The sequence below is a fragment of the Artemia franciscana genome, chromosome 15 (assembly GCF_032884065.1).
Source record: "Artemia franciscana chromosome 15, ASM3288406v1, whole genome shotgun sequence".
Taxonomy (NCBI): domain Eukaryota; kingdom Metazoa; phylum Arthropoda; class Branchiopoda; order Anostraca; family Artemiidae; genus Artemia; species Artemia franciscana.
In genome coordinates, this window is record NC_088877.1 from 471,198 (window position 1) to 495,887 (window position 24,690).

General features: G+C 34.3%; 2 protein-coding genes across 2 annotated transcripts in view; one reads left to right on the forward strand and one right to left on the reverse strand.

Moving 5' to 3' along the window:
* The window catches only part of LOC136036670 (serine protease nudel-like), a gene marked incomplete in the record, with an annotated part of 142,155 nt that overhangs the window by 33,077 nt on the left and 84,388 nt on the right, over positions 1–24,690 (forward strand). Inside the window, 4 exon segments of the mRNA XM_065718978.1 lie at positions 1,027–1,329; positions 4,377–4,562; positions 7,074–7,365; positions 24,247–24,436. Of these exon segments, the coding sequence (XP_065575050.1) occupies positions 1,027–1,329; positions 4,377–4,562; positions 7,074–7,365; positions 24,247–24,436 (971 nt within the window).
* Positions 12,786–22,112, reverse strand: LOC136036673 (compound eye opsin BCRH2-like). The gene is made up of 5 exons (XM_065718980.1): positions 22,025–22,112; positions 19,524–19,722; positions 17,641–18,058; positions 16,018–16,441; positions 12,786–13,323 (listed from the first exon to the last, which is right to left on the reverse strand). Exons 2-5 carry the CDS (start codon positions 19,711–19,713, stop codon positions 13,207–13,209), a joined length of 1,149 nt encoding a protein of 382 aa, XP_065575052.1. The 5' UTR covers positions 19,714–19,722; positions 22,025–22,112; the 3' UTR covers positions 12,786–13,206.

The window sequence follows — 24,690 nt, forward strand, 5'->3', positions numbered from 1 at the left end:
ATATAAGCATATATCAGTTATATATATATATATATATATATATATATATATATATATATATATATATATATATATATATATATATATATGTGTATATACATATATATATATGTGTATATAAACAGTCTTCCTTTTCTCCTTCTGTCTCCTTTCTTTTCTTTTTTTTTTTTTTTTAATGTGTATGCTGTTGCATTGGTGATTTCTCTTTTCGTATATATATATATATATATATATATATATATATATATATATATATATATATATATATATATATATATATATATATATATATATATGTGTGCCTTAATATAAGGGGCAACTGATGTAAGTATTTGTGTCTCCTTCAGCTGTTCAAAGTGGTGAAGGTCAGGTATGAGATTCGGATCGATGGTGATATTCTCTGATTCAAGCGAGAGGAGTTGCCACCGGAGTGCCTGGTAGCGCTGGTATTTGAATAAACACTCGGGAAGTATGCTTTGCTTCTTCCTTTTGTTAGCGACCATTGTAAAAAAAAAAAAAAAAAAAAAAAAAAAAAAAAAAAAAAAAAAAAAAAAAAAAAAAAAAAAAAAACATCCTTATTGAAAAGGATTTTTTGGATTTCTATCTTACACAAAGAAATATCACTATTATTTTTAATACTCTGAAAAAATGATTCCGACTTATGGGTCATGGGTCTCAAACTTCATCAAAACATAAAAGATTTGTACCATGCTGTAGCCTAAAAATAAACAGAAGTGCATATAACTCTCATAGTCCAGAAGCTGGAAGTATCCTTATTCGCTTGTAGACGTTACGTACCAAATCCTGGGGCTATAGGCCAAACTGAAAATTGAACAGTGTTATTTGTGAAGAACTCCTACAGGCTGGACAAAGGAAGTAAATGTACCAACCCAAACGCTACTACAATACAGTATATATGGATGGACCAGGGAATAATAGAGGAGGTCTAGGAGATAACTAAGGAAATAAAATTTAAGCTGTTCTGCAATAGATTAGTAACTTAATTCTATTTTTTGTGTCTTCTAGATCCTTATTTTTATGGCGTGTCAAATTCGATTTATTTTAACGTCACACAAATACCAAATGCAATTGAACCTACTAATGAATCAACAGGAGAAACAGAAGGAACTACTTCAACCACCACCGATAGAACTAGTTTCGATTCAACAACAGCAAATATCCCAGAAATAATTACTGGCCCGGCCACCGAACTCCCGTATTTCCCAGAAGTGCCAAGGATAACGCGCGAAGTTAATATTTTTGCCGCAGCTCAGGACAAAAGTGCAAACATTGAAAACCAATCAAGGATCCGAAGAGAATTTGATTTAGGTAGGAATATATATATATATATATGTAAAATCTATGATGTATAATCTATGATGGTCTAAAAAAATACCAATACTAAAATGAAATTAATCTAAATTAGTGACTTTAAAATTTTTTGTTTTATTAAGTTTAGTTAATTTTAATTTTAAAATAGCCGATATTGCATACTTTTTGCGTAACTCTAAACTTAAAAATAAAAAGAATTACACATTTTCTCCATAACCTTTGCATTCTTATGGCTTAGAAATAATTTTTTGCTCAACATCTCCCAATTTTCCATGAATTGTTTTGCGTAGTGATGTGTAAGTTCATCATATTCTGGAGATCAAATAATAAAGGACTCAACCAAGTATCGGGGTTTTCAAGGTCTATAAGAATGGTTACAAGAAGACTAACAAGGTAGTGTGAAGTAGATGTCTCCTTCAGGTCTACAAGCTGTTGTATGTCAATAAGCTCAAGAATCTCTACCTTTAAACAATTAAAGAATAAACTCTTGTACATTTTTGTAAAAATGGGGATCAAGGTCTTAGGCCGTTAAAATCGTTCAGGCCTTCCTTCTTTTGGATTAGAGTAACATAGCCCAGTTTTCGGCACGACGGGTAACATCCAGAATCGATAATATCATTACAAAATACTAACAAGGGGTCTTGATAGTTTATCAGAAAATGCTTTTAGTAGATAAATCCGGATATCAGTATGACAGTTTCAACATTAGATGGTTTCCGACAGAGGGAGAAACGTTTGCAAAATGTTTGCTAGGTTAATGTGATTGGTCGTACTCCAGTATAATCCTTCAGGTCTCCCTTCTTTTAGATTGGAGTAATATAGCCCAGCTTCCAGAACGACGGGTAATATCCGGAATTACCAGTATCATTAAAAATACTAACGAGGGGTATTGGTAGTTTATCAGGAAATCCTTTTATTAGATCACTGGGACAAATACTAGTTTTTTTCAGTTTCTGTATTTTTTCTATTATTTGCTCCGCTTTAAATTTCTGGAATTTTGTCTTTTGGAGTTTCAGGGATTAGCTGGTTTTCGAGAGAGGGGGGAACGTTTGAACAAGGCTAGCTAGGTGTTTATTGAGCAGTCCATCCAGGAGAAAATCAAGGTTCTTGCACGAACAACCCCCTACTTCTTTCACTTTTTAAACCATTGCTGAGGTTTACTCTGTTTTAATTAACTTAATTTATTCTTGTCATAACGAGAAGCAACACGACGTATTCCTTTCTTTATTTCTTTAAGTTGGGCTACAGCATCATCTTTCTTTCGTAGGCGAACAAGTTTTGGCTTCAAATGAATTATTACTTTCGTTTTTAATTAATGTATGGTTTATCTGAGGAACATACCTTCTTGGTAACTGTTGGGAAACATTTTTGGTAATTTTTTATGAATTTTGTTTGAAACTGACTAATCTTTGAATTAAGATTTACACACGACACAATATTTTCTCAGCTCTCAGATGTAATCAAAGATCCAAAATAGAAAAGACCTTGACCCGTTATTAGCCGGTACGAAAACTCAGAAACTGAGTAATTTGTTTTAAAAACTAGCAGTGGTTTCAATTGTGGCATGAAATGACATCTACCACCGATGGGGGGATAGGGTAATTGGAATAATTTAAAAGGTTTTAAGGTTGGAGCAAATAACATCCAATCGGGTTCCACATTTTATAGTAGGGAAATCACCAATTTGCTTAAGCTTCTGATCTTTGCACAGAAATGCTACAAAAATGCCGACATTTGGATATGTTGTTGTCACAAAGTTAAGAATTGTTTGTAGCCTATTATTAAGATTACGATGTGAACAAGTATTCAAACTTAATTAAAAAGAATTCATTAAAAAAAAATCATTAAAACTAGCTCTCGCACTTTTGTTTCATAACAGGACTTATTTTTCATATTTCTTTTTACCAACAAAATATTTACAACTAGTTAATTTAAAAATTTTCCCTTAAAGGGTATCTTCCGAAATTTAGAGTACAATTATTCCCCCCCCCTCCCGCATTGGAGCCTCTTTATTATTTTAATTACGATGAGAACAAGTATTCAAACTTAAAGTCATCATGCAGAATAGAAAGTACAGCCACCGATTATACCAGTTGTAGTTGCATACTACAAGAAGATTAATAAATATATTAAAAAGGGCTTATTTACAGTACGCAGAAATCACAAAATAAATAAAATAATCTCACTCTTAAATGACCAAATACTGACTGAATGACAGATGCGCAGGTCATTTGTTCCGTTTTTTTTTGTAATTTATTGGTTTGAGATGAGTTATGCAAATCAGATTAATCCCCCCAAGCATTCTGGCTGAAAATTCACCACGATCTACTAAATATTTTTTGCGAGCTATCGGTAGCTCACGATCGATAGTTTAGCGATCTCTGTTCTAGGCCAATCAGAAGACTTACCAGGTTCTACTACTAAGGTTACTAGAAGGTTCTAGGCTAATCAGAAGACTACAATAAAACTACAACCTGTCAAGCGCCATAGGAACAGATTTGCAAAATCCTTTGTGCCCTATTTTGTTAATGCATTTAACTAGTGCATTTAACCATTTTGTTAGTATATTTAACTATTGTTCCATTTTTGTGTTTCCTTTGTGTCTGTAAAAGTAGCACAACCTGGTGTTCATTTTTGAGTTCTGCCATACCAACGATATTTCCTGTCCATGGCTTATTCTTTGCGGTTGATTGTGTATGGCTATGCTGTTTGACTTATATAATTGGATGGATTAGTAGGGTTAAGGCTTCGTTCAAGTACTGATCTGTATTAATTACAAAAGTAGGAAAACATTCTTCCTTTATCCTTCTGTCTTTCTTTTTTGTGTATATGTTTTTTTTTTGTTTTTTTTTTTAGTTTATATTTTTTACGTTTGGTTTTATGGTGTGCGTTTATTTCTGTGTTCGTGCTGTTGCACTGGTGATTTCTATTTTCATTATAAACAGATAGGAACAGAAATAATGACGGCAAGTGCAGGCCTTAATCCCTAACTGCTAGTATTTTTAATTTGGTGAGTTTTTAATAAGGATGTTTCTTGTTTTTAGGATGTGAATTCCGGTGCCAAGATGGTTCAGGGTGCTTTCCCTCATCTTTCCAGTGTGATAATGCTGTCCAGTGTAAAGATGCTAGTGATGAAAGAGACTGTAGCTGTCCAGATAGATTAGAGCCTTGGAAAATTTGTGACGGCTTCCCCGATTGTCCAGACCGTGAAGATGAGCTTGGATGCTATGGTAAATCTTTACCCTCTTTCATTTTTTAAGATAAGTGCTTAACACACCAATATGTATCTGAAAGTTTTCCAAACAACTTTGGGTTTGACTGAACTTCAGAATATGTGCTTTAAATGGACAACGGATATGCAAATATATTTTTAGTCTCACCTGTATCTGTAAGATAGCGAGAGAGGAAGACGAAAAAGCATCAATGCAATAGAAAACTACGATTTCAACCTTTATTTTCTCTTTCCTTATCAGTATGAAGAAGAAAGGAAAAAATAAAGAAAAAAACGTGATTAGAAATCCATGGTCACTTTCAGAATGGCAAGGAGCCCTTTTTAGAAGCAAGATTCAAATTTAATACAGCAACTTAATCAATGGGGACTAAGTAAAGAGCAAAATGTCTTTATTGCGTTATTTTTTTTTCTCAGCCATTTCTTATATAAGGATTGGTTGTAGAAATTCAGGAGGGAGGTGGTTCCTTCGAAACTGGAAGTTTTACTGATCTTTTAAGGGACAATAATAACTGGAGGATAGATGATGCCCTCTCACACTCTTTTTGCCCTTGAAACACCCTTTAATACTCAAAGGTGTCGAATCAAAATGTCAAGATAGACCTTTTTTGTTCAGAATAGTCAATCGATAAAACAATTTTGCCTTTAGTGGCTACACAAAAATTGCTGCTCCGAAATTATACACAGTAATTATTACTGTTATTACATTAATTATTACCAATTATTACTGCTAATAACTAAAGGGCATTAATTGTTACTTCCCTCTGCTTACAGATAGGTTTCAATTAAAAAAAAAGGCAAAATGTATATAGGCATGTACGAGGGTTTTTTCTTGGGAAAATAATAAAGAAATTTTATATGACAGTTTGATAAGAAGTGCCCTGAAATTTAGATAATTTTATGACTTCTGGGTCTAGAATCTGACCCCCCCCCCCCTCCCTTCGTACGTCCCTGCAATGTTGGTCTTAGCAGTCCGATGGGGTCAAGATTCTGAAATTTTTCTTGAATAAGTATGCCTCGAATTTTTCTGGTGGAGGGCATAAGAGGGCGCAAAAATAGGCTAATAACTTTTTTTCACTGGTTGGTTTGAAACTTATATCTCTTGGTCAACTTATTTTACTATGCTCGGGGGTTACCTGTTGTACAAGAACGTTTTTGATGGGTGCAGTCCCTTTTTTAGATTTGAAACCTTTTAAGTTTACTTTGATTGTCTTGAAACTTAATGCCTTAAGTCCTTAAACCAAATGCACAAACAAACAACAAAAGCAAACGTGGAAAAAAAAACCATCAGTTGACCCGAAAAGGGCCAACATACTTTGTGCGCCGAAAGGCTTGAAGCTCTTAGAGATTGTTCTCTGGGCAAAGAGAGCTCCAATGTTTTTGAGGATTGATTTCTCATTAGGAGGAGAGGGGTATATATAGGCTGGAAATATCTTTGTTCCGGATCAGTTTGGAGGCCTTGAGCAAAAGAGACCCTAATGCCCCATCCTCCCGATAATTGGTTGACAATGTAATAAATACTTGTTTTTCCAACCTATTTGAAAGGTATAACCGTTATTCCTTGGGATGTTGGAATACTAATGAAAATAAAGAAAAAATTACAAATTGTTTTACATTATAAAATTACAAAATGTTTATTGTGTTCCCTCGGGCTCGCCACCTTTCTCTCTCTCTCTCTCTCTCTCTCTCTCTCTCTTTCTCTCTCTCTTCTCTCTCTCTCTCTCTCTCTCTCTCTCTCTTTCTCTCTCTCTCTCTCTCTCTCTCTCTCTCTCTCTCTCTCTCTCTCTCTCTCTCTCTCTCTCTCTCTCTCTCTCTCTCTCTCTCTCTCTCTCTCTCTCTCTCTCTCTCTCTCTCTCTCTCTCTCTCTCTCTCTCTCTCTCTCTCTCTCTCTCTCTCTCTCTCTCTCTCTCTCTCTCGAGCTTGCGTTTGGTTTTTAATGAATAATAATTATATATTAAAATCTATTGAATTCATGGACAGCGAAAGACTTTTGAGAGCCTCACAAATTAGTCTTATATTTTCTGTAGGCTTCTTAAGGACTTTTATGATCCTAAGAGTGCATCTGGATTTTTTACCCGCCTCAACGTTTTCAGTATTGCGCAAGTTTTCCAAAATTCTACAAACATAGGAAAATGTAAACAGGTAGTTCATTCAAGCTTGAGTTGTAGATATGTTCTACGTAATTTGCGAAGCAGCTTTTTTGTCCGTTTAAGTTTCAACTTTGCTTTTTACTTCCAAAGAAAACTTTTTTTGTAATTAATGCGAAATCAAACGTGGAGTTAGTGGTTATTACCTACCACGCTTTTCACAAACTCAAAATAATAGTTTTTTTCGCTTTGTTTCTACTTTGCTCTTTACTTCCATTAAAAAACTGTGTTTTTGAAATTTTACGATAATATTTCAGCGAGACTTCAACTTTCTTTTTATTTTAGTGATTTTTCCAGTTTTTGCGATTTTTCCCAACCCATACCTCTTCTTTTTCTCTCAAACTTCTTTTTCATATATATTTTAGGCTGCTCCAAAAACCAATTCTCCTGTGCACCGAGTCTTGGTAAAGGATGCTATAACACAACCCAACGATGTGATGGTACCAGTCAATGCCTAGCCAGTGTTGACGAGACAGACTGCATAAGACTCGACAGCGTGTATGACAACACTGACTTTGCCATTATTGAAAGAAATATGAATGGAAAGTGGTACCCTGTTTGCATAGAAAGAGAAGCAGACTCTTTTGAATTTGGAGAAGCATTAAACAGTTATGCATCGCTCATTTGCAAAACTTACAATGGAGAAGAGGCTCAAATGTAAGGGTTTATTAATTAAGGGTTAATGTAAGGGTTCTTGGTCAAAACACTGCTCTTTATTCGAATCTGAAAGTTAATACTTATCACCCGATGATACACCAAAAAAGTTGATGTTTGGCGATGATTTACTTCTACTTGTAGCTATATCTTTTCCTTACCCACTTTTAGCAAAATGAACAAGGCATTGAATGAGTTTGTTGAGTGGTTGAATTTCAGCCTGTTGACGCTAAATTACACAAAAACTAATTAAAATTTTCTTGGTTTTCTAGTATTGTAACCGATATAAATTTAATTTTAAATGGAATAAAATAAAGTAAGTAAAAGTCACAAATCGTTTGCGCTTTATGATCTGTGAAAATTTATCTTCAAAAGCGCATTCAAAAATTTTTCAAGATCTCTGGGAGTGCATTGCCGAGTGCAAAAATTATTTCATATAAAAATCTTTAATTGCTTTATTTAGCTATTTTTCATCCAAGTATTTGTTCATTTGCTCTACAAGGGTTGGTAATTTTGTTTAATATCACAAAGAAATAAAGGGTCTAAAATGAAACCGTAAAATTTTTTAAAAAATGTTGCTGTTAACGAAATCAACTAGATTCACAAAATTTCTTATGGTAATATTGTTTACTCTATTTTTTCGGATTTTCTGTAGTGTCATCATACCTGGTTAGATGATTAGAACATGCTAATCGTTGAAAAAGAGCCTTTCCTAACCAGGCCTTATGCTTTCAGTCTACGCTAAATAATCCAAAAATTTTAATAGAAGAATAGTCAAGATTGAAAAATTTGGTTGAAGAATCTTACCCAACTAAGTTTCGTGACTTTAATCTACGTAGAAAGATCGAAGAATGCATAAAATTGAAATAATCTATAATCAATAATCGAAATGTTCAATAATAAACAATCAAATAATGATTTTACGAAAAATCGAATAATGAAAGAATCTTGCCTAATTAGCTTTGCTCTTTTCGTCTATGTTGAAAGATCAATAGATACAAATCGAAGAATTTTGTCGAAGCAGAACCTTTCCTGACTAGTTTTCATGCTTTCGATCGATAGGGGCTCGAAGTCCCTCTTTAGTTCCTTTTTTGTCTTTACCTGGTGATTTCTTCACCAAGGGCTTCGCAAAGTGAAAAATATTGTGTCACATAATAATCTTTTAATTACTTTATTTGTTATTTTTATGGTTTGCTATGGTTGCTCATGTTCCAGAGTCCAGAGAGCTGCTAAACTTCTGTCTCCTAAAGCTTCAACTCCCCATTATATAAATGAAATCTATATTGAGAATCAACTTGTCAATATTCAAGAAGTAAAAATTATAAAGTTGGCATTCTCACATATAAATATTTGACTTGTCTGCTATCGTCTTGCTTTGAAAGTTTTTATCCATTAATAGTGAACTTCATAGTCACGATATGCAAATGGTCTCAAATTTTCTTAATATGCGTCTCAATAGTGAACTTCATAGTCACAATATGCAAATAGTCTCAAATTTGCACGATATACAATAGTGAACTTCATTGTCACGATATGCAAATAGTCTCAAATTTGCACGATATACAATAGTCTCAATAGTGAACTTCATAGTCACGATATGCAAATAGTCTCAAATTTCCAGAAGAAAATCAAGGTTCTTGCACGAACAACCTCCTATTTCTTTCACTTTCTTAAACCATTGCTGAGGTTTGCTCTGTTTTAAGTAATTTAATTTATTCTTACCATAACGACAAGCAGTGTGAAGTATTTCTTTATGTATTTGTTTACGGAGGGTTAAGGTATACTCTCTCTTCCCCAGGCGAAAAAGTTTTATTTCCAAATTGATTAGTTCTTCTATTTTTTCCGTTAATGTATGGTTTATCTGAGGAACATACCTTCTTGGTAACCTCTTGAAACATTTTTGGTAACTTGCCACAAACTAACGTTTGAATTAAGATTTACACACGTCAAAACATCATCCCTACTCTCCGACGTAATCCAAGATCCAAAATCAAAAAGACCTCCATTTGTTTTTGGCCGGTACGAAAATTCAGAAACTGAGTAATTTATTTTAAAAATTAGTAGTGGTTTCAAATGTAGCATGGAATGATAGCTACTGCTGAGGGGGGGGGGAAGGGTAGTTGGAATATTGTAAAAAAATTTTAAGGTTGGTGAAAATAACATCCAAGTTGGTTTCGACTTTTGTATTAGGGAATCAACAATTTGTATAAGCTTCAGATCTTTGCACGGATAATTAAGACTTAGTTCGAGTGTGCTGCTATAAAAATGCCGGCATTTGGATAGTTTGTCGTCACAAAGTAAAGATATGCTTGTAGCCTGTCATGAAAATTACGACGAGAACAAGCATTCTGTCGGGTGAATAATAAAATGCACAAATTATTAAATTAGTGTAAGTCCGCGGTAGGCATTTGGATTAGTAGATATCCAAATGATTTCATCACAATCACATAGACCTGGCACATGGAGTAGGGTAGGAGATAGGCAATGCTTTGTGAAATCCTTTGTGGAATCCTTTTTCCCCCGGTGGATGGTCAACCGGGCCTAGCTTTATAAACTCCTGAAAAGCAGTTATTTTAACTTTTCAAAATTAAAACTTTCGGCGTTCGTAAGGAGGGAAACGGAGAAATGATAATGTTTTGTTTTTTTATCAAACTCTTTAACAACAGATTTTTTCAAAAAAAGTTTTATTCTGAGGCAACTTTAGTACGGTGTAAGTATTAAAATTAATGCTGGGAGTCGGAAGAACATCCTCTAAAAGTAAAACATTATCATTCGGGTTATTATAGGAAGGTTTGTCGTAAGGCTCAAACTCACCACCCTGGACCGAGAGACTGCTAAACTGGTTTTGAAGTGGGAAGGTAAGAGTTTCACTTTTAAAAGTTGTGGTAAATTGATAAAATATGATAAATATGATAATATATATTTATGTATTATAGATATATATTGCAAATGTATAAGAATATCTTAAAGAGTAGAGCAGCCTAAAAAACTAAAGACTTTATTCATTTGCATATGCTTTGATTTCAAGAATATAATTTTGGTTGGAGTGTTCTGAAAAGCAATCGGTAGACAAAAAAAATCTACTACTACTACTACTAATAACTCACTGCAGCACCAAGCCGCCTGAGGCCAACACAGCTACGCACGCTCCTCCTCCAACCTAATCTATTTAAAGCCTCCCTCTTTACACCCTCCCAGGAAGTTCCCATTTCCTTTAAATCCTTATTTATGACATCGTCCCAACCCAGACAAGGACGACCTGCTTTCCGTGTAGCCCCAGACGGTTGGCCAAAAAGGACAATCTTCGGTAATCTGTCATCCTTCATCCGTAGAACGTGGCCTAGCCATCTCAACCTTTCTTTCATTATAGCCCCAGAAAGCGGGATTGAACCACACTTTTCGTACAACCTACTGTTTGAAATACGGTCAGTCAGCCGGGTACCCAGAACAATCCGTAGGCAATTTCTCTGGAAAACATCTAGTAGATTTTCATCTGCTTTTCGGAGTGTCCATGCTTCAGAGCCATATTTGACCACTGTCATCACTGTAGCTTCCAATATTCTAATCTTGGTTTGTACGCTTATCTTTCTATTCTTCCAAACTTTTTTTAACTGTGAAAAAACACCCTGAGCTTTAGCTATTCTACTTTTAACATCTTCACTGCTCCCACCATCTTTACTAATAATACTACCAAGGTAACTGAAGCTCCCAACCTGATCAATCTTTTCGTTACCTAAGGTCACCTGTTCAACTTCACTTATTCCTAGCCTTAGTGACTTAGTCTTCTTAACATTAATTTTCAAGCCTATTTTAGCACCCTGAACTCGTAAAACCTCTAAAAATTCATTCATTTTGCTCACACTTTCATCTAATATGCTTAAATCATCAGCATAATCTAAGTCCAGGAGCGTTCTTCCTCCCCATTTGATTCCATGGTCTCCAATTGCCTTTCCTGTGCTCCTTAAGACGAAGTCCATCAAAATGATCCATATAAAGGGGGATAGAACACAACCCTGCTTAAGGCAGGGGGGGCAACTCTCCCTCCCAGATCTCAGTCTGGCCTCCTCAGACCCCAGTTCTTACCCCAGCTGAAATTTAGTTTTTCTAAATATTGTCAAAACTTGGATAAAACTGCATAATTCAAGCATCCACAGAAATGGGTCAATTTTCTTTAGTATATTAGTACCTTTTTTGTTACTATATCGCTCCTTTTTCAGTTGTCACTGTCATTTTTACTTGATTTGGAAAACTGGCTCCGACCTTGCCTCCCAGGAATTTGACGCAATTATGCCACAAGGTCTTAAGAAAGACCTTCAAATAATATTAACTTGCTCCTTTACTCTCCGTCAAAATATTAAATTTCCTTAAACTTCCCTAAATCTATAAGTTGCGAAAAACATTCCATTAGATAAAGCGCAAAGCGAAGCAGCGTAAACCCTGGATTCGTAAAGCAAAAATAGGTATTGCTTCTTTTCAAGCGTAAGCTTTAGGATTTACCAATCAGAGTGAAGATTTAAGTCACAATTTTGTATTTTCCGATCTTTTCCTATTTTTGTGATTATTCTGACAGGAAATACATAGACATAGTTATAGCAGACCGTATTTAGGAGCAAACTGGCGTTTTTATATGGTCTTAACCTATTTTTACACTTTTATTTTCCCGCCTCTAGAGTAAAAGTACGACACTAAAAGTCATAATTTATCCCTTATATTGTCAGCAGGCACGAATACGCTGTGGCTTGGGCATTAGGCTTGTTAACTTGGATGAAGAAAGTAATGACGTAAAGTAATGACGCAATCAAGAAAATCACGTAATTCGTAAACCTCCCTTATTCATCAACAGATGTAAATACGCTGTGGCTTGAGAATCAGGCTTATTCGTTTGAATGAAGAAAGTAATGGCCTCTAATATTTATCGAGATATTAAGTATATCTACCCATTTGAAAATGGCTTACAAAATCAATCCACATGCGCGCCAAAGTTTTTTTAATTTTTTTTTTTAATTTTTTTAAAAAATTCAAAATTTTCATTTTTTTATTTTTCTATCTTTGTGATGATTCTGACAAGAGATAAAAAATATAATACCATTGGACATTACTCAGGAGGAAGCTACTGGGAGTATTCGGTTTTAAATTATTGTTATTATTTTCTTTTTCCGCTTCTGCAGTAGAAGTATGGCGATCCAATCAAGAAAATGACGTAATTCGTAAACCTTCCCTTATTCATCAACAGATGTAAATACGCTGTGGCTTGGGCATTAGGCTTGTTCACTTGGATGAAGAAAGTAATGACGTAAAGTAATGACGCAATCAAGAAAATGACGTAACTTGTAAACCTTCCTTATTCATCAACAGATGTAAATACGCTGTGGCTCGGGAATTTGGCTTATTCGGTCGGCTAAATAAAGTAAAGGCCTCTGATATTTTTTATCAATGTTATAATTTATTTTTTATCCATTTGGAAAAATAGTATACAAGATCAATCCATATGCACGCCAAAGTCGTTAATCATTTCTGTTTTTGTATTACAAAGTGGGAACATATGCACTCAGTGCGGCTGCTGCTTTTTTTTTTTTTTTTTTGAGAATAGTTGAGAGTATGTCAATGGTTGACACTCTTGGTGCACTTATGAAACTGGAGCTGACACTGATGAAAATTTATGGACTGATTGGGTTTGCTTCTGTTCTTCAGAAGCAGTTGAAAGTATGAACTTATAATGCTGCTGATGCTGATGTTGATGAAACTTACAAATTGATTGAGGCTGCTTCTGTTGTTTGGAAGCATCTGAGAGTATGTTTTTTCCTGGTGTTGCTGATGAACTTATGATACTGAAGCTGATGAAAATCATGCGCTGATTGGGGTTGCTTCTGTTTTTTCAGAAGCAGTTGAAAGTGTTTCACTGCTTGATGCTACTGAAGGCTTCTCATTAATACACATCCAGGGTAAGCTGTCCTTGAGACACTGAAAAATATAAGTGCTTTGTGTTAACTGAATTGAACTGAAGCGTAATTTCTCAAATATATTTTGAATCTTTTTAAAGCTTGGGGGTAATACAAGCTAAAATTTCTGTAAAGGTGTTGGCTACGCGAACCACTAACAGTAATTTTTCAGACGTTCAATTCTCAGGAATTATAAAAATTCAAAGAATGAACGTAAAATCCGCAAATTTCACTCGAGAAATAGCTATAGAAGGCTTGTGCTTTACTGTTATATTTTGCATTTTTAGACTGTTTTGAAATTTGAAATTTTGATTTAAATCTTTGAGAATATAATGAAGGTACAATTTTTTTTATTCTCTAACGATTAACATTTTTCCTTGAATTATTAGTAAAAAAAAAAGATTTATAATTCTGTTTCATTCAGCCATTATAATATGAGAGTAGAAACTTTAGGGTGGAATGGGGCCTGTCATCAGTTGGAGCTATCCCGAGATTACTTGAAAGGGGTAAGATATCATAGATAGTCCTGGCAAAAACGAAAGGGAATAATTTTGCAGGAGAGTAAAAACAGGATTTTTATATTCATTGCAGAAAAAGATTTAGATTCAGAACAGACCCCCTTTTTAATTCAACAACTTATGATTGCGAATTCATTCTTATCATCATACTATGAACTTATTTTGAATCCAAATATTGACTCTGTTTAATAAAATAATCGGCTGAATCGCCCTTAATCATTGTTATGATTTCTGTAGCAACTAACAAAATTAAAATTATCAAATTGTTTCGAGGTGGGATGAAAATATATTTGGTATCCTGGTCCCAACTATTTTTTTTTTTTAGAGGAACAATGGTGTGGAGAAAACTTTTGGAAAAAAACAAAAACTTCTACATATCTCAATAAACTAGTAAAAAAGTAGAAAATATGTTAAACTAATCGAAAGATCTCGTTTAAATTGATCGGGTCGAAATATCATACATGACACATATGCGACGTTAAAAATTTCACATAACACTTATTGACCTAGCCTGGACTCGGCAATCGTAATCAAAAACTTTTTTGTCTTTCAAAATGCAATGCCAAAACTTTTTTGACACGTTCTTTGTTTGTTTTCATTTTTGATTTTAGTGAATTTTTTAGACCCTCTTAAGTTTTAGTTTTACGGTTTGAGCTTTCTATGTATGCTATTTTAGATTTTTCTATATTTTGGTTTATTTTTATTATCCATAGATTAACTCAGTAGCCATTTTAGGCCTTATGATCTGAGCGAGGCAATGTATACCATAGGAGGGTAAAAATATAAAATAAAAGGAACTTAATGTCAGCTGTCAAAAAACAGGAGGAGGCAGATACCCCCCCAGCCTAGACCTAGAACTGCCACTGGATATAGCCAAAGATTATGCTTTTTGGCCAACCATCTTGGTACTAACGAAAAGCAGGGATCCCTGAAAGGGGTGAGAAGAGGTAATAAGGACGGATTAAAAGGGAATTGGAAGTTCACGGGAGTGGGTAAAAAGTGAACTTTTGAATATGTAAGGATGGAGAGGGATTGAGCACAGTTGTTTTGATGTGTTATCCTTAGGCTGCCTGGTGGTTCATTGAGTTGTTTGGTATGTTCCAAAATAATTAGATTGAAAAGAAATGTAGAAAATGTAATAATAGCAAAGCGTATGATGCATAAAACACATAGTGGATATAATAAGGACCTGACGATTTAGAGATATCTACGACCATAACTGGTCAGGTGTAACTAGATCTACAGATATACTATATTTAGACGAGTTTTCTTTCTAACTACTTCTATGATATCGTGCTACGTTAAATAAAAAATAACATGCAATTCAACGTCTTCTACATGACGCTAAGTCACCGTGGGCCAAAAATAGCAAATAATTTGAAAAAGCCGAGTACTTTATTTCGTCCCAGCGTTTCATTTTTTACTTTCAATTTTCCTTTTATATAACATTTGTAATTGAATGAAAATCTTATATCTACATCTTTTGTAAGTGATTGAAACTCTCTTGAGTTTGTATTGCTATCGCTTTAGGTTTTTTATTCTAACTATCTTACTGTTTTAGCTACCTATCAAACAGTTCGTGGTAACTCCGTATAGTGATCTATATAGTGATCTGTGATCTGTGGATTGATATAGTGATATAGTGATCTGTGGATTGATAGTGATCAAAACTAAGAGAAAGCCATTTAGCCAAAAAAAAATTAATAGACTAATTTCATTTCAATAATTTATGTGCGGAGAGCCAAAATCAAACATGCATTAATTCAAAAACGTTCAGAAATTAAATAAAAAAAACTAGTTTTTTTAACTGAAAGTAAGGAGTGACATTAAAACTTAAAACGAACAGAAATTACTCCGTATATGAAATGGGTTGTCCCCTCCGCAGTCCCACGCTCTTTACGCTAAAGTTTTTAGTTGTTTTAAAAAGTAGAATTGTGGCTAAGAGTCAAACTTTAGCGTAAAGAGCGAGGGACTGCGGAGGGGACAACCCATTTCATATACGGAGTAATTTCTGTTCGTTTTAAGTTTTAATGTCGCTCCTTACTTTCAGTTAAAAAAACTAAGATTCATGTTTAAGATTCAGTTTTACTGGCTGTAGATTCATTTTTGAGTATTGTAATTAAAAAAAAAAATAAACATTTCTGCATTAAAGCGCCAATAAACACTCAGAAAAGTAAGAATGGGAACATTTAACTTACCTCTCTATACTTCGGGTGAGAGAGCATGTAGATCAGTGGGTTGTAGGCACATGAGGTCTTGGCTAGGAGAACTGGGAGACCAGATATAAGGGGAGTTAGGAGGGTAGGATTTCCCCATATACCCATTAAGCTAATGGCCGCAAAGGGTGTCCATGAAACTAGCCATAAGGACACATTCATTATAGAAACTTTGGCAATGCGTATTTCAGCAGACTGGGCGTTTTCGTCATGGTTGGAACGTAGAGATTTAACGTTCATCTTCTTCGCTTGAGCTCTAAGCTCCTCTTCGTGTTTGAAGACGGCTTGAACAATGAACCAGTAACAGGACATTATGGTAAGAAGAGGCATAACCCAGTTGACAAACCATGAAGTGGTGATGTGAGAACGGTTCATAAAGTCACGTGTGACATAGTCGTAAGAACATCTACACAATATAAAATAAACGTTAGGCTCTTCTTACGACAGAGTAATTTACGTTTCTAAATATGGTGACGCTGTGGATTGACCGCACTTAGTAATACGGGATGGGTTTGAGCAAATTCGCTACCGGACACAGATTTTGACTTTTTGTGATGAGCTCGTGTGAAAGCGACTCAATGATAATTCAAACAAGAATAAGACAGAGTTGGGCCTTCTTCAGATACTTTTAAACTTAGATTAATTGATCATTACAAGCCTCAATAGGAACAATATAGATAAACTTTTATTTTGGGGAGGGGGTCAAAGAGCTAATAATTTTTACATGGACACAAAATAAAGATTTGTTTTATGCACATAAAAACAATTTAAAAAAATTATCTTAACTTTTGATATCCAGCCCATTTCCGTTCTAAAATGGAAAAAGCCGACTTTTTTCCAACTTTTTTTCTCCATAAGAAGTTCGAAATAAAATGTGTGGCCAAAGAGGTAAATCTTGACAACAATAGCCAATGGGAAGAAAAACAATAAGAATAGCAATCAAACCAATATTTTGCATGTATACAAAAAAAGGATAAAAGTTCAGCCGTAACCATTTTAAAGAAAGGTAATAATCTAAATCAAAAGAGAATAAAAAGAAAAATCAAACCAATGTATACAACGGTACTCTGTGCACCTTTATGTATATATAAATTTCATTTTTTTTTTTTATTCTCTTTTGATTTCAGTTCTTTTCTATTTTTTCGACTCTGTTATAGTTTTAACTATTATTCCTTTTCATTACGGAGGACGTCTTGCTGTATATAGGTGAGATATTCGTTTGATTTCTCTTCTTCTCTTTTTGCCTACTGTCCATAGATACATTGTTGTCAAGACTTACTGCTGTTTATTTTCCGTGGTAAGCCAAATCAGTTTTAGACCTTTTGTTAACAAAGTTAAGTTACAATGCAAACCAGAAAATGGAATTTCTTAAAAGCACTGTATCCAAAAAAGGGTATATGTACATACACATTTGGTCAGTGTAAATATTTTGCATTAATTTTTCTTATATAAAATATCTGAATTCATTTTACAAATTTTTCCTTTTTGTGATGTAAATAAATCCATAATTAAAGAATTTTCAAAGAAGAACAAACATCTTTAAATTTGTTTTAACAAATTCAAGTGAATTTAATATCAATTCAAGGTCAATTAAACGCTACTTACGTTCCTAAGATGCCGTCCATAGCGTATGCTCCCCAACCAAACAGTGGAGTTAAGGACCACGCTAAAGCCCAAATCCAGCTGAAGGCAACCATGGTAATTGCTCTGCCGAAGGTCAGTGGTGTGCCACTAAAACCCTTGACAATGACGTTGTAGCGATCGAGAGAAATCAGTACTAGAGTAAAGATCTGGTTGTATCCGCAGAGAGCTCCACAGAAAGCATGGACATAGCATCCGTATTCTCCAAATCTCCATGGTCCTCCAAGGAAGAAATTCCAAATGCATTCCGGAAGGAGGGTAATCATAAGAGTCAAGTCGGAGAAGGCCAAGTTCATTACGTAGACGTTGGCTGGTGTTCGTAGGGCAGGGTATTTTCCAAAAATCTTAAGGACCATGATATTACCAAAAAGAGCAATCGAACCTATAAAAAATGTTGAAATTTTAAATGCAATACGTTTACTTGTTGTTGGTTGATAATGAAATAGCTAGAGAGGGGTAAAAAGACGTCCCCCTTGAAACATAAAAACCCTGGAATATAGTAATTATATATTGATACATGCCCATTGGCCTCAGGTAGGCCAATATGCATATTAGGATCTTTCGCTTAGTTACCCCTCCCTATGAGTAAATCACCATTAAAAGATTGTCAACGTCTAAACTCAAACTCACTCAAATATCTGTATGTAGCCAGTGTGCCAATTCACGAAAATACTGGGAGGGGGGGTGCAAGATCTATTTTTAAAATCTAGAGGGGTCAAGACGATGTAATTTTCAATTAAGTATCAATAAGGTTTTTTTTTATCTAGGGTTGTAGTCTAGAAGCAAATCAGGGAGTCACTTGGCACTCCTTTAGTTAGCCTTTTCATTCTGTAATAAAAATAAGATCATGTTAAAGCAAATTTCTTATGGCCCTCGAAACTTTTAAACGGCAAAAAAGAGTCATTTTTATTGTTTTCAAGCTAGAGGGGGGAGTCAAAATTAAAGGCTAAGGCTACATAGAGTATTTTCTCACCGTGATCCTCAATTAACATTATCACTGCAACAATTAGGGCTTTATATTTACCATAACTAGCTTTTTATGTTCAAAATGCTCAAAATTCGTGCTAATTTATCCTATGGCGTTCTTAATTCTTTTAATTTTAGACATTCTAATGAGATCACATTTACAAAAAAAAAATCTGGATGGATATGGCCATTAAAGCCTTTTCAACCATTATTTACAACTCTTATTCAACTACTTTTGTGCATTTTTTTTTTCTTTAAAGGACCTTCAAGAAAAGGTGTCACTGACCTAAATAGCTTTGCCAGATCCATTGGCCTAATGCTTCAATACTTGCATTCTTAATTCTTTTAACTTAAACATTCTGAAAAGATTAAGTTAAAAAAAAAAAAAAAAAAGATCAAGATGGATATTGTCATTTTAGATGTACGTTTTTTTATTACTTGTGTTTTAGACCTATTTTTAGTTCGTGCCGATTATCCTTGGGCCACATTATAGCCTCTCTTATGGGTTTAGTTAAAATTAATTACTACTACCTTCTTATATATGTTCCTAATTCATTGAGTCGAGCCATGTTAAACTTTTAGGCGCAAAGTTTATGGTTAACCAATTAGAGTGAAGATTTAGCTCATTTTTTCTTTTTAATTAGGTTCGATGGAAGCTTAAAATAGTAGCTTCCTAACTATATAGTAAATGTTATAAAACACAAAGACTATGCTTTAGGACAAATTAGTGTTGTTATAAGCCTTTCAAAACACTTTTTCATTGTTTCAATTTTTGCTGCTCTAGTACTGGCGTGACATTGAAACACAGACAAAAAAAAACATTGCATTCATAATAACTCCCTTTTTTAACAGGTGGGGTGTTGCTTGGGTATAATACTTACCCATTATAAGATAGTAGAGCCCCATGACATAATACCACATTGGATGAAGAGCTTTGAAACCATGCCAGTGGGGTAGTAAATAGCTTCTGACATCATCTGGTACATAGTTAGCCAGTGTGAAGCTATCAGGAAGACTCCAAGGGTCAAAGGCCTGGTTTTGGGCCTCCGCAATAGGGTCAGAAAAATTCATTGCGATAACCTGCAAAAAGATTTATGTAAATAAAATTAGAAGTTGTTTTCTTTTGTATTTAGCTTTAAATAGCGCAGAGATATTGGGAAAGAGGCTGAGAGCCATCAGCTTCATAGGGCCAGGTACTGCCACTAAAAGTCCCAATTTCAGCTTGATTCCGGGGAGAGTTCATTTTTATCCCATATTGTATTACATCTTTTTCTTATTATTTCTTCATTTTTGTTCATTTTCTTTTCGATTTTTTTTAGGAAAGAGATCGAGAGTCATCGGTTTCATAGGATTAGGGGGGCTAATTTTCGCCCATTATCAGAAGAATTAATTCTTTTGAGTCTATATTGTATTATTTTTATCTTTTTTTGTATTTTTTACCCTAATTCTCTAAAGTATTTTTATCTTTTTTTTTTTTTTTTTTATTGAGATGTGAATAGGGGACTAAAACTAAAGAAACTCTACTTGTTGTAGCACCATTATCATAAAAATTTATTCGCGTCTGCTCGTATTTTATTATTTGTGTCTTTTTCTTTTTTGTTTGTTTTTGCCATATTCTAACCGTTTCTTTTAAAAGGAAGTGGTTAAGAGTCATCAATTTATATAGGGCTAGGGGGTACAGCTGAAAAACCCCCATTTTTCGCCCCATTATTAGTAAAATGTGTTTGCTTTTAGCCCATGTACTACTATTTGTTTCACTTCAAGAATAATACCCCCGCTCCCCCTGTTCTCTTCCTTAAATTCCCGAGGCAACTCTGCCTCTGAAACATATACGATAAATATCTTTCTTTATTATCGCATCCTTATTTTTTTAATAAGAGCCAACATTAACAATTATGATTTTTTTTTTTAGTTAGGTGTATTTTCTTATCAATTCTCCGTAGGGTTTAAGTCAGGTTCTGAAAAACTTCATTCATTTGCTGTAACTAGGAAAGGTAAAACTATTGCAACCCCTGATTTAAATGTAGATCTCCTTCTTATGCATTGAAAAGTATTCAGAGTCTGAATGTATACGTCAAATTTACCCTCAACATTGCAGCAAATTATCCTAGCTGTCTCTAAAATTAATCTTAAAACAGGCTTTTTTAGTTTTGTGGTTATTCTGAAAAAGGGCACTTCGAAAGTCTGGGGAAAAATTATGAATTGATTCCGAGATGAATTACAGAAGGATTATCTTAGATAGTAGTTTGATTGACCGAATATAAACAATAATTTATTAGAAAACGTTGTTAAATGCCACTTTCTAGTGCTATAATGAAAGAGCGGTTAAGATGGCTTGCCCACGTTTTAAAGGTTGGCATATTACCAAAGATTATGGTTCTTCGTCACCCATCTGAGACAAACCTCGGGTTTCCAGGTCACATCGACATTATAAATACCGATGGTTGTTTTCAAAAAAGTTTTGGTTTTATCATTCCCCTAAAAATCTTATTGGAGCATTTAATGTGGCATCACTAACCTGGGATATTTGAATTACTTATCTTGCCATTTACAGGCTAGGGGTTATAGGTTACTTAGAGAAGTGGTCCCGAGGCTACTCTGATAAAACGATTCTTGTGGACAGAGAAGCAGAGTTCTGGCCACACGAAACAGAGACTTCATTGGTAAAAAAATCTTGTGACAAAAGTATTTTTCGTTCTTCTTATTGGCTCAATACAAACCTAACCAGGAAGTTAGGCTAACCCAATACTAAAACTAACCAGGAAAGCCTTTGAAGAACTTCCAAATTCTTTCAATTCACGAATTTTCTATGGTCAATCGAATTGAGTTGCTCTTGTTCTGCAACTTACAGGTTTATGTTTCATAGTAATAAATTGGGGTGTCTGACTTAAGATCACAGAGCTTAATCCTATTAGAAGCCTACAATTTTAATTTAACTTGCCGTGGGACATGTAGACTTACCTTCGATATTGTGTTGTTTCACGTGCTGGGGTAAGCCTAAAATGAAAGGGGAAAGATACTCCTTCCTTTTTAGACTTCAAAGATTTGTTCTGTTTTCAATATGGTTCCCCATACTCTTTAGATTGTCTTTTTGTTTTAATATTTTTAGTCCCCCCTCCCCTCCACTACTGCTACTGCTAACAACTCACCGCAGCACCAAGCCACCTGAAGCCAACACAGCTACGCACGCTCTTTCTTCATCCCAATCTATTCAAGCCTCCCTTTTTACACCCTCTCAGGAAATTCACTGGGACTTCCTCCCCTCCATCCCTTCCTAAATAAGTATTCTTGCGCCCGCCAATGTTTTCGGCGGTTAAAAAAAATTACTCATTTTATTGAGAGGCATACAATTTAATGGTTATTTATGAAAATTAAGACTTACCTTAGAAATGAAGTCCAACGCCTGAAACTTCTGCAAAATTGTAAATTTACACCAACGACCTCACTTAACAAGTGACTGCCGGGTTCTGATGAGTCTGAGCCTTCAACGAAAGATATATGTACAATCTTAAGAATAAATCCAATTAGAGAATTTCTAATAGGAAACCCAAGAAGATTCTTACGCTTTAACAAATAATGTATGAAAATCCGTGATGAAAACCCTCATGTATTAAGAAATAATATATGGAAATCCCTAGATCGGAAGGAAACAATGCGACTTGGAACTTTAAAAAAATACTATTGACAAAAGGTCATACAATATAGAACATAATATATACACTAAAAAGACAATGATAATGACAAATAACCTCAAATATGAAGTGATTGATGAGACATTGTGAAATCCATGTAGTTCTTAGTTTTTGCATATTGAGTTAATCTGCAGTCTAGAAGTATAAATTTCGTGCAAGTTTATCCTTTTGAAACTATTGGAATAATGGTAAAATAAAAAAAATCGGGGGGGGGGATACTTTTGTATCGAAAAAGTACCATTACAAGAATAAACGTTCATCCCTGAAGAGTTGTAGGTGGAGGGGGTGACCAACATGTTTTTTTTCAAATCTCTGTACTCTCAGTCTGTAAAAAAAGATACTGCTTTTGTTACAGCAAAAAAAGTTTTATTTTTCACTGTAAATCACTGGAAAAGAGTAATAGACCCACACGTTCACCAAACGAATCCCTCCAATCAAAGTAAGTAATAATAACATTTTTATTTTCGATATGTCAGCATGATGAATAGAAAGCATACAACCTTGTTAGGTTATGATTGTGGAGAAAATATTTGAAAAATTCAAGTAATTCCATTTTTTTTTCGTGGGTAGCATCCAAAGAAATTAGATCTGTTTATTACCACTGTAAAAATTAAATAAGTAATCACAAGAGATTTTTTTTTTGGGAGGGGAAGGGTTTTGTCCAAAGTATTTTCAATTCTCTTCTCGAATTATCTACAAAAATTACATTGCTGTTGTTACAAAGATACTCTCAGGAAAATGTTGAACAGAGTGACTGTTGTCACTCTCAGGAAAATATTGAATACCCTAGAAGAGCGTTCACTGAATAAGCTCTTTTCACTCTAACTTATATTCCAGCACTTATATTCCAGTATTTGATTTCTGAATTGCCATGGTCTATTCAGTTATGTCTGTAAGAATTTTAATTGTCTTGGAAGAACTTCCAAGCAGCTATTAAAAATTAGTAGAGATGTTAACCGCTCAGACATTAACGTCAACTTAGAGTACCTTAGAGTAATCCCCAATTTTTCAACTTAGAGTAATTCGCAATTTTTCTTGGTATGTAGACTCAAGTTACTCGTGCTCTGAGACATACAGGTTTACATTTCAGGGTAATAAACTTGTGTGTTTAAATGTGCACCAACAGATTCCAAACGACAGAACAAAGCTTAAGATCACAAAACATAAACCTTTATCGTGCTGTCTACACCGAGTCTGCAATTTGGCAATTTGCAATTTGGCTATTCTAAATGTAATTAATATCTCACTGTTATTCCTGTTTGAATGTGTAAAAAATTACATACGAATTGATAGAGGTATTTCGTATGTGTAGTAGTCATTTCCATATCTGAAATTGAAAGGATATATATAAAAAAAAAGTATTGTCTATTCTTATTTTAAAAATTTTGCTGAATGCCTGAGGGTCCTTTGATGTATGGAGGTCCAATAAAAGCAATCTGTTGTAGCGTAGTTATGTCAAACTATGCCAAACTTGCATTTCTGCAAAGAGATAGTGCGATGAAAACAAAATTACCCAAAATACCGGAAAAATTACCCAAAACAAAAATCCCCAAAATACCGGATACTTAACTCCACAAAATACAAAAACACACACAAAGATATACAAAGTGCAAAAAAAGAACAATATAAAAATACAAAAAACTGCACATATACAAAAACTGAAATATTTTTTTTTGTTTTTTACACTTGTTAAAATTCCACACAGGGGTTTAAAAAAAAAATTCTATAAAGCAGAGCTATTCGTCTCCCAGAAATAAGGAAGAATAGGATCAGCAGACAAAATCATGTTACAGATGTAAACCGACGAAATTAAACGACTTGTTCATCATGGAATTACCAGAAAATAATCTATATTTTTTCTCTCTGGCTGTAACAAAAAAAAATTAAAATAAAACATAAACTTTTATTTCAGGTCAGCAGTTAAAGCTTACTATCCTTCAGCCCAGTTTGACATCAGTAGGAGTTTTGTACTTAAAATTGCTGGTAATAGACTTCGTGGTATTCGTCTCCAGCAAAACAGCTGTAAGCGCATTTTGGCAATCAAATGCTCTCCAAGAAGTTGTGCCACCGTCGAAAGCTCGAGCTCCCCTCAGATAGCTCAGGTAATTTACTCACTTATTGATAAAAAAACATCAAATACACAAGTAAAACATGAGAATTCAGCAACAAATTTAACTGAAAAGCCAGCCAGAATACTGAAACTTCAATCTAGCTAAGCAAATTAAAACACAAAATGGCATGTTATTTAAAGTTTATTTAAGCTTACATTTGTGTTTTTTAACTTAGATTATTTGCAATTGCTTAAGGGTCACGAAATTTAGACTGGCCACTTGGCAGTGACCTCTATTCACAAAAA

Bases quoted from the DNA above. Each gene is read 5' to 3' on its own strand.
- LOC136036673 (XM_065718980.1), bottom strand. From the start codon at position 19,713: ATGAATTTTTCTGACCCTATTGCGGAGGCCCAAAACCAGGCCTTTGAC. The intron at 18,059-19,523 runs GTAAGTATTATA...CATTTTTTATAG, and splicing joins GCTCTACTATCTTATAATGG to GTTCGATTGCTCTTTTTGGT. The intron at 13,324-16,017 runs GTAAGTTAAATG...TATATTTTTCAG, and splicing joins CTCACCCGAAGTATAGAGAG to TGTCTCAAGGACAGCTTACC.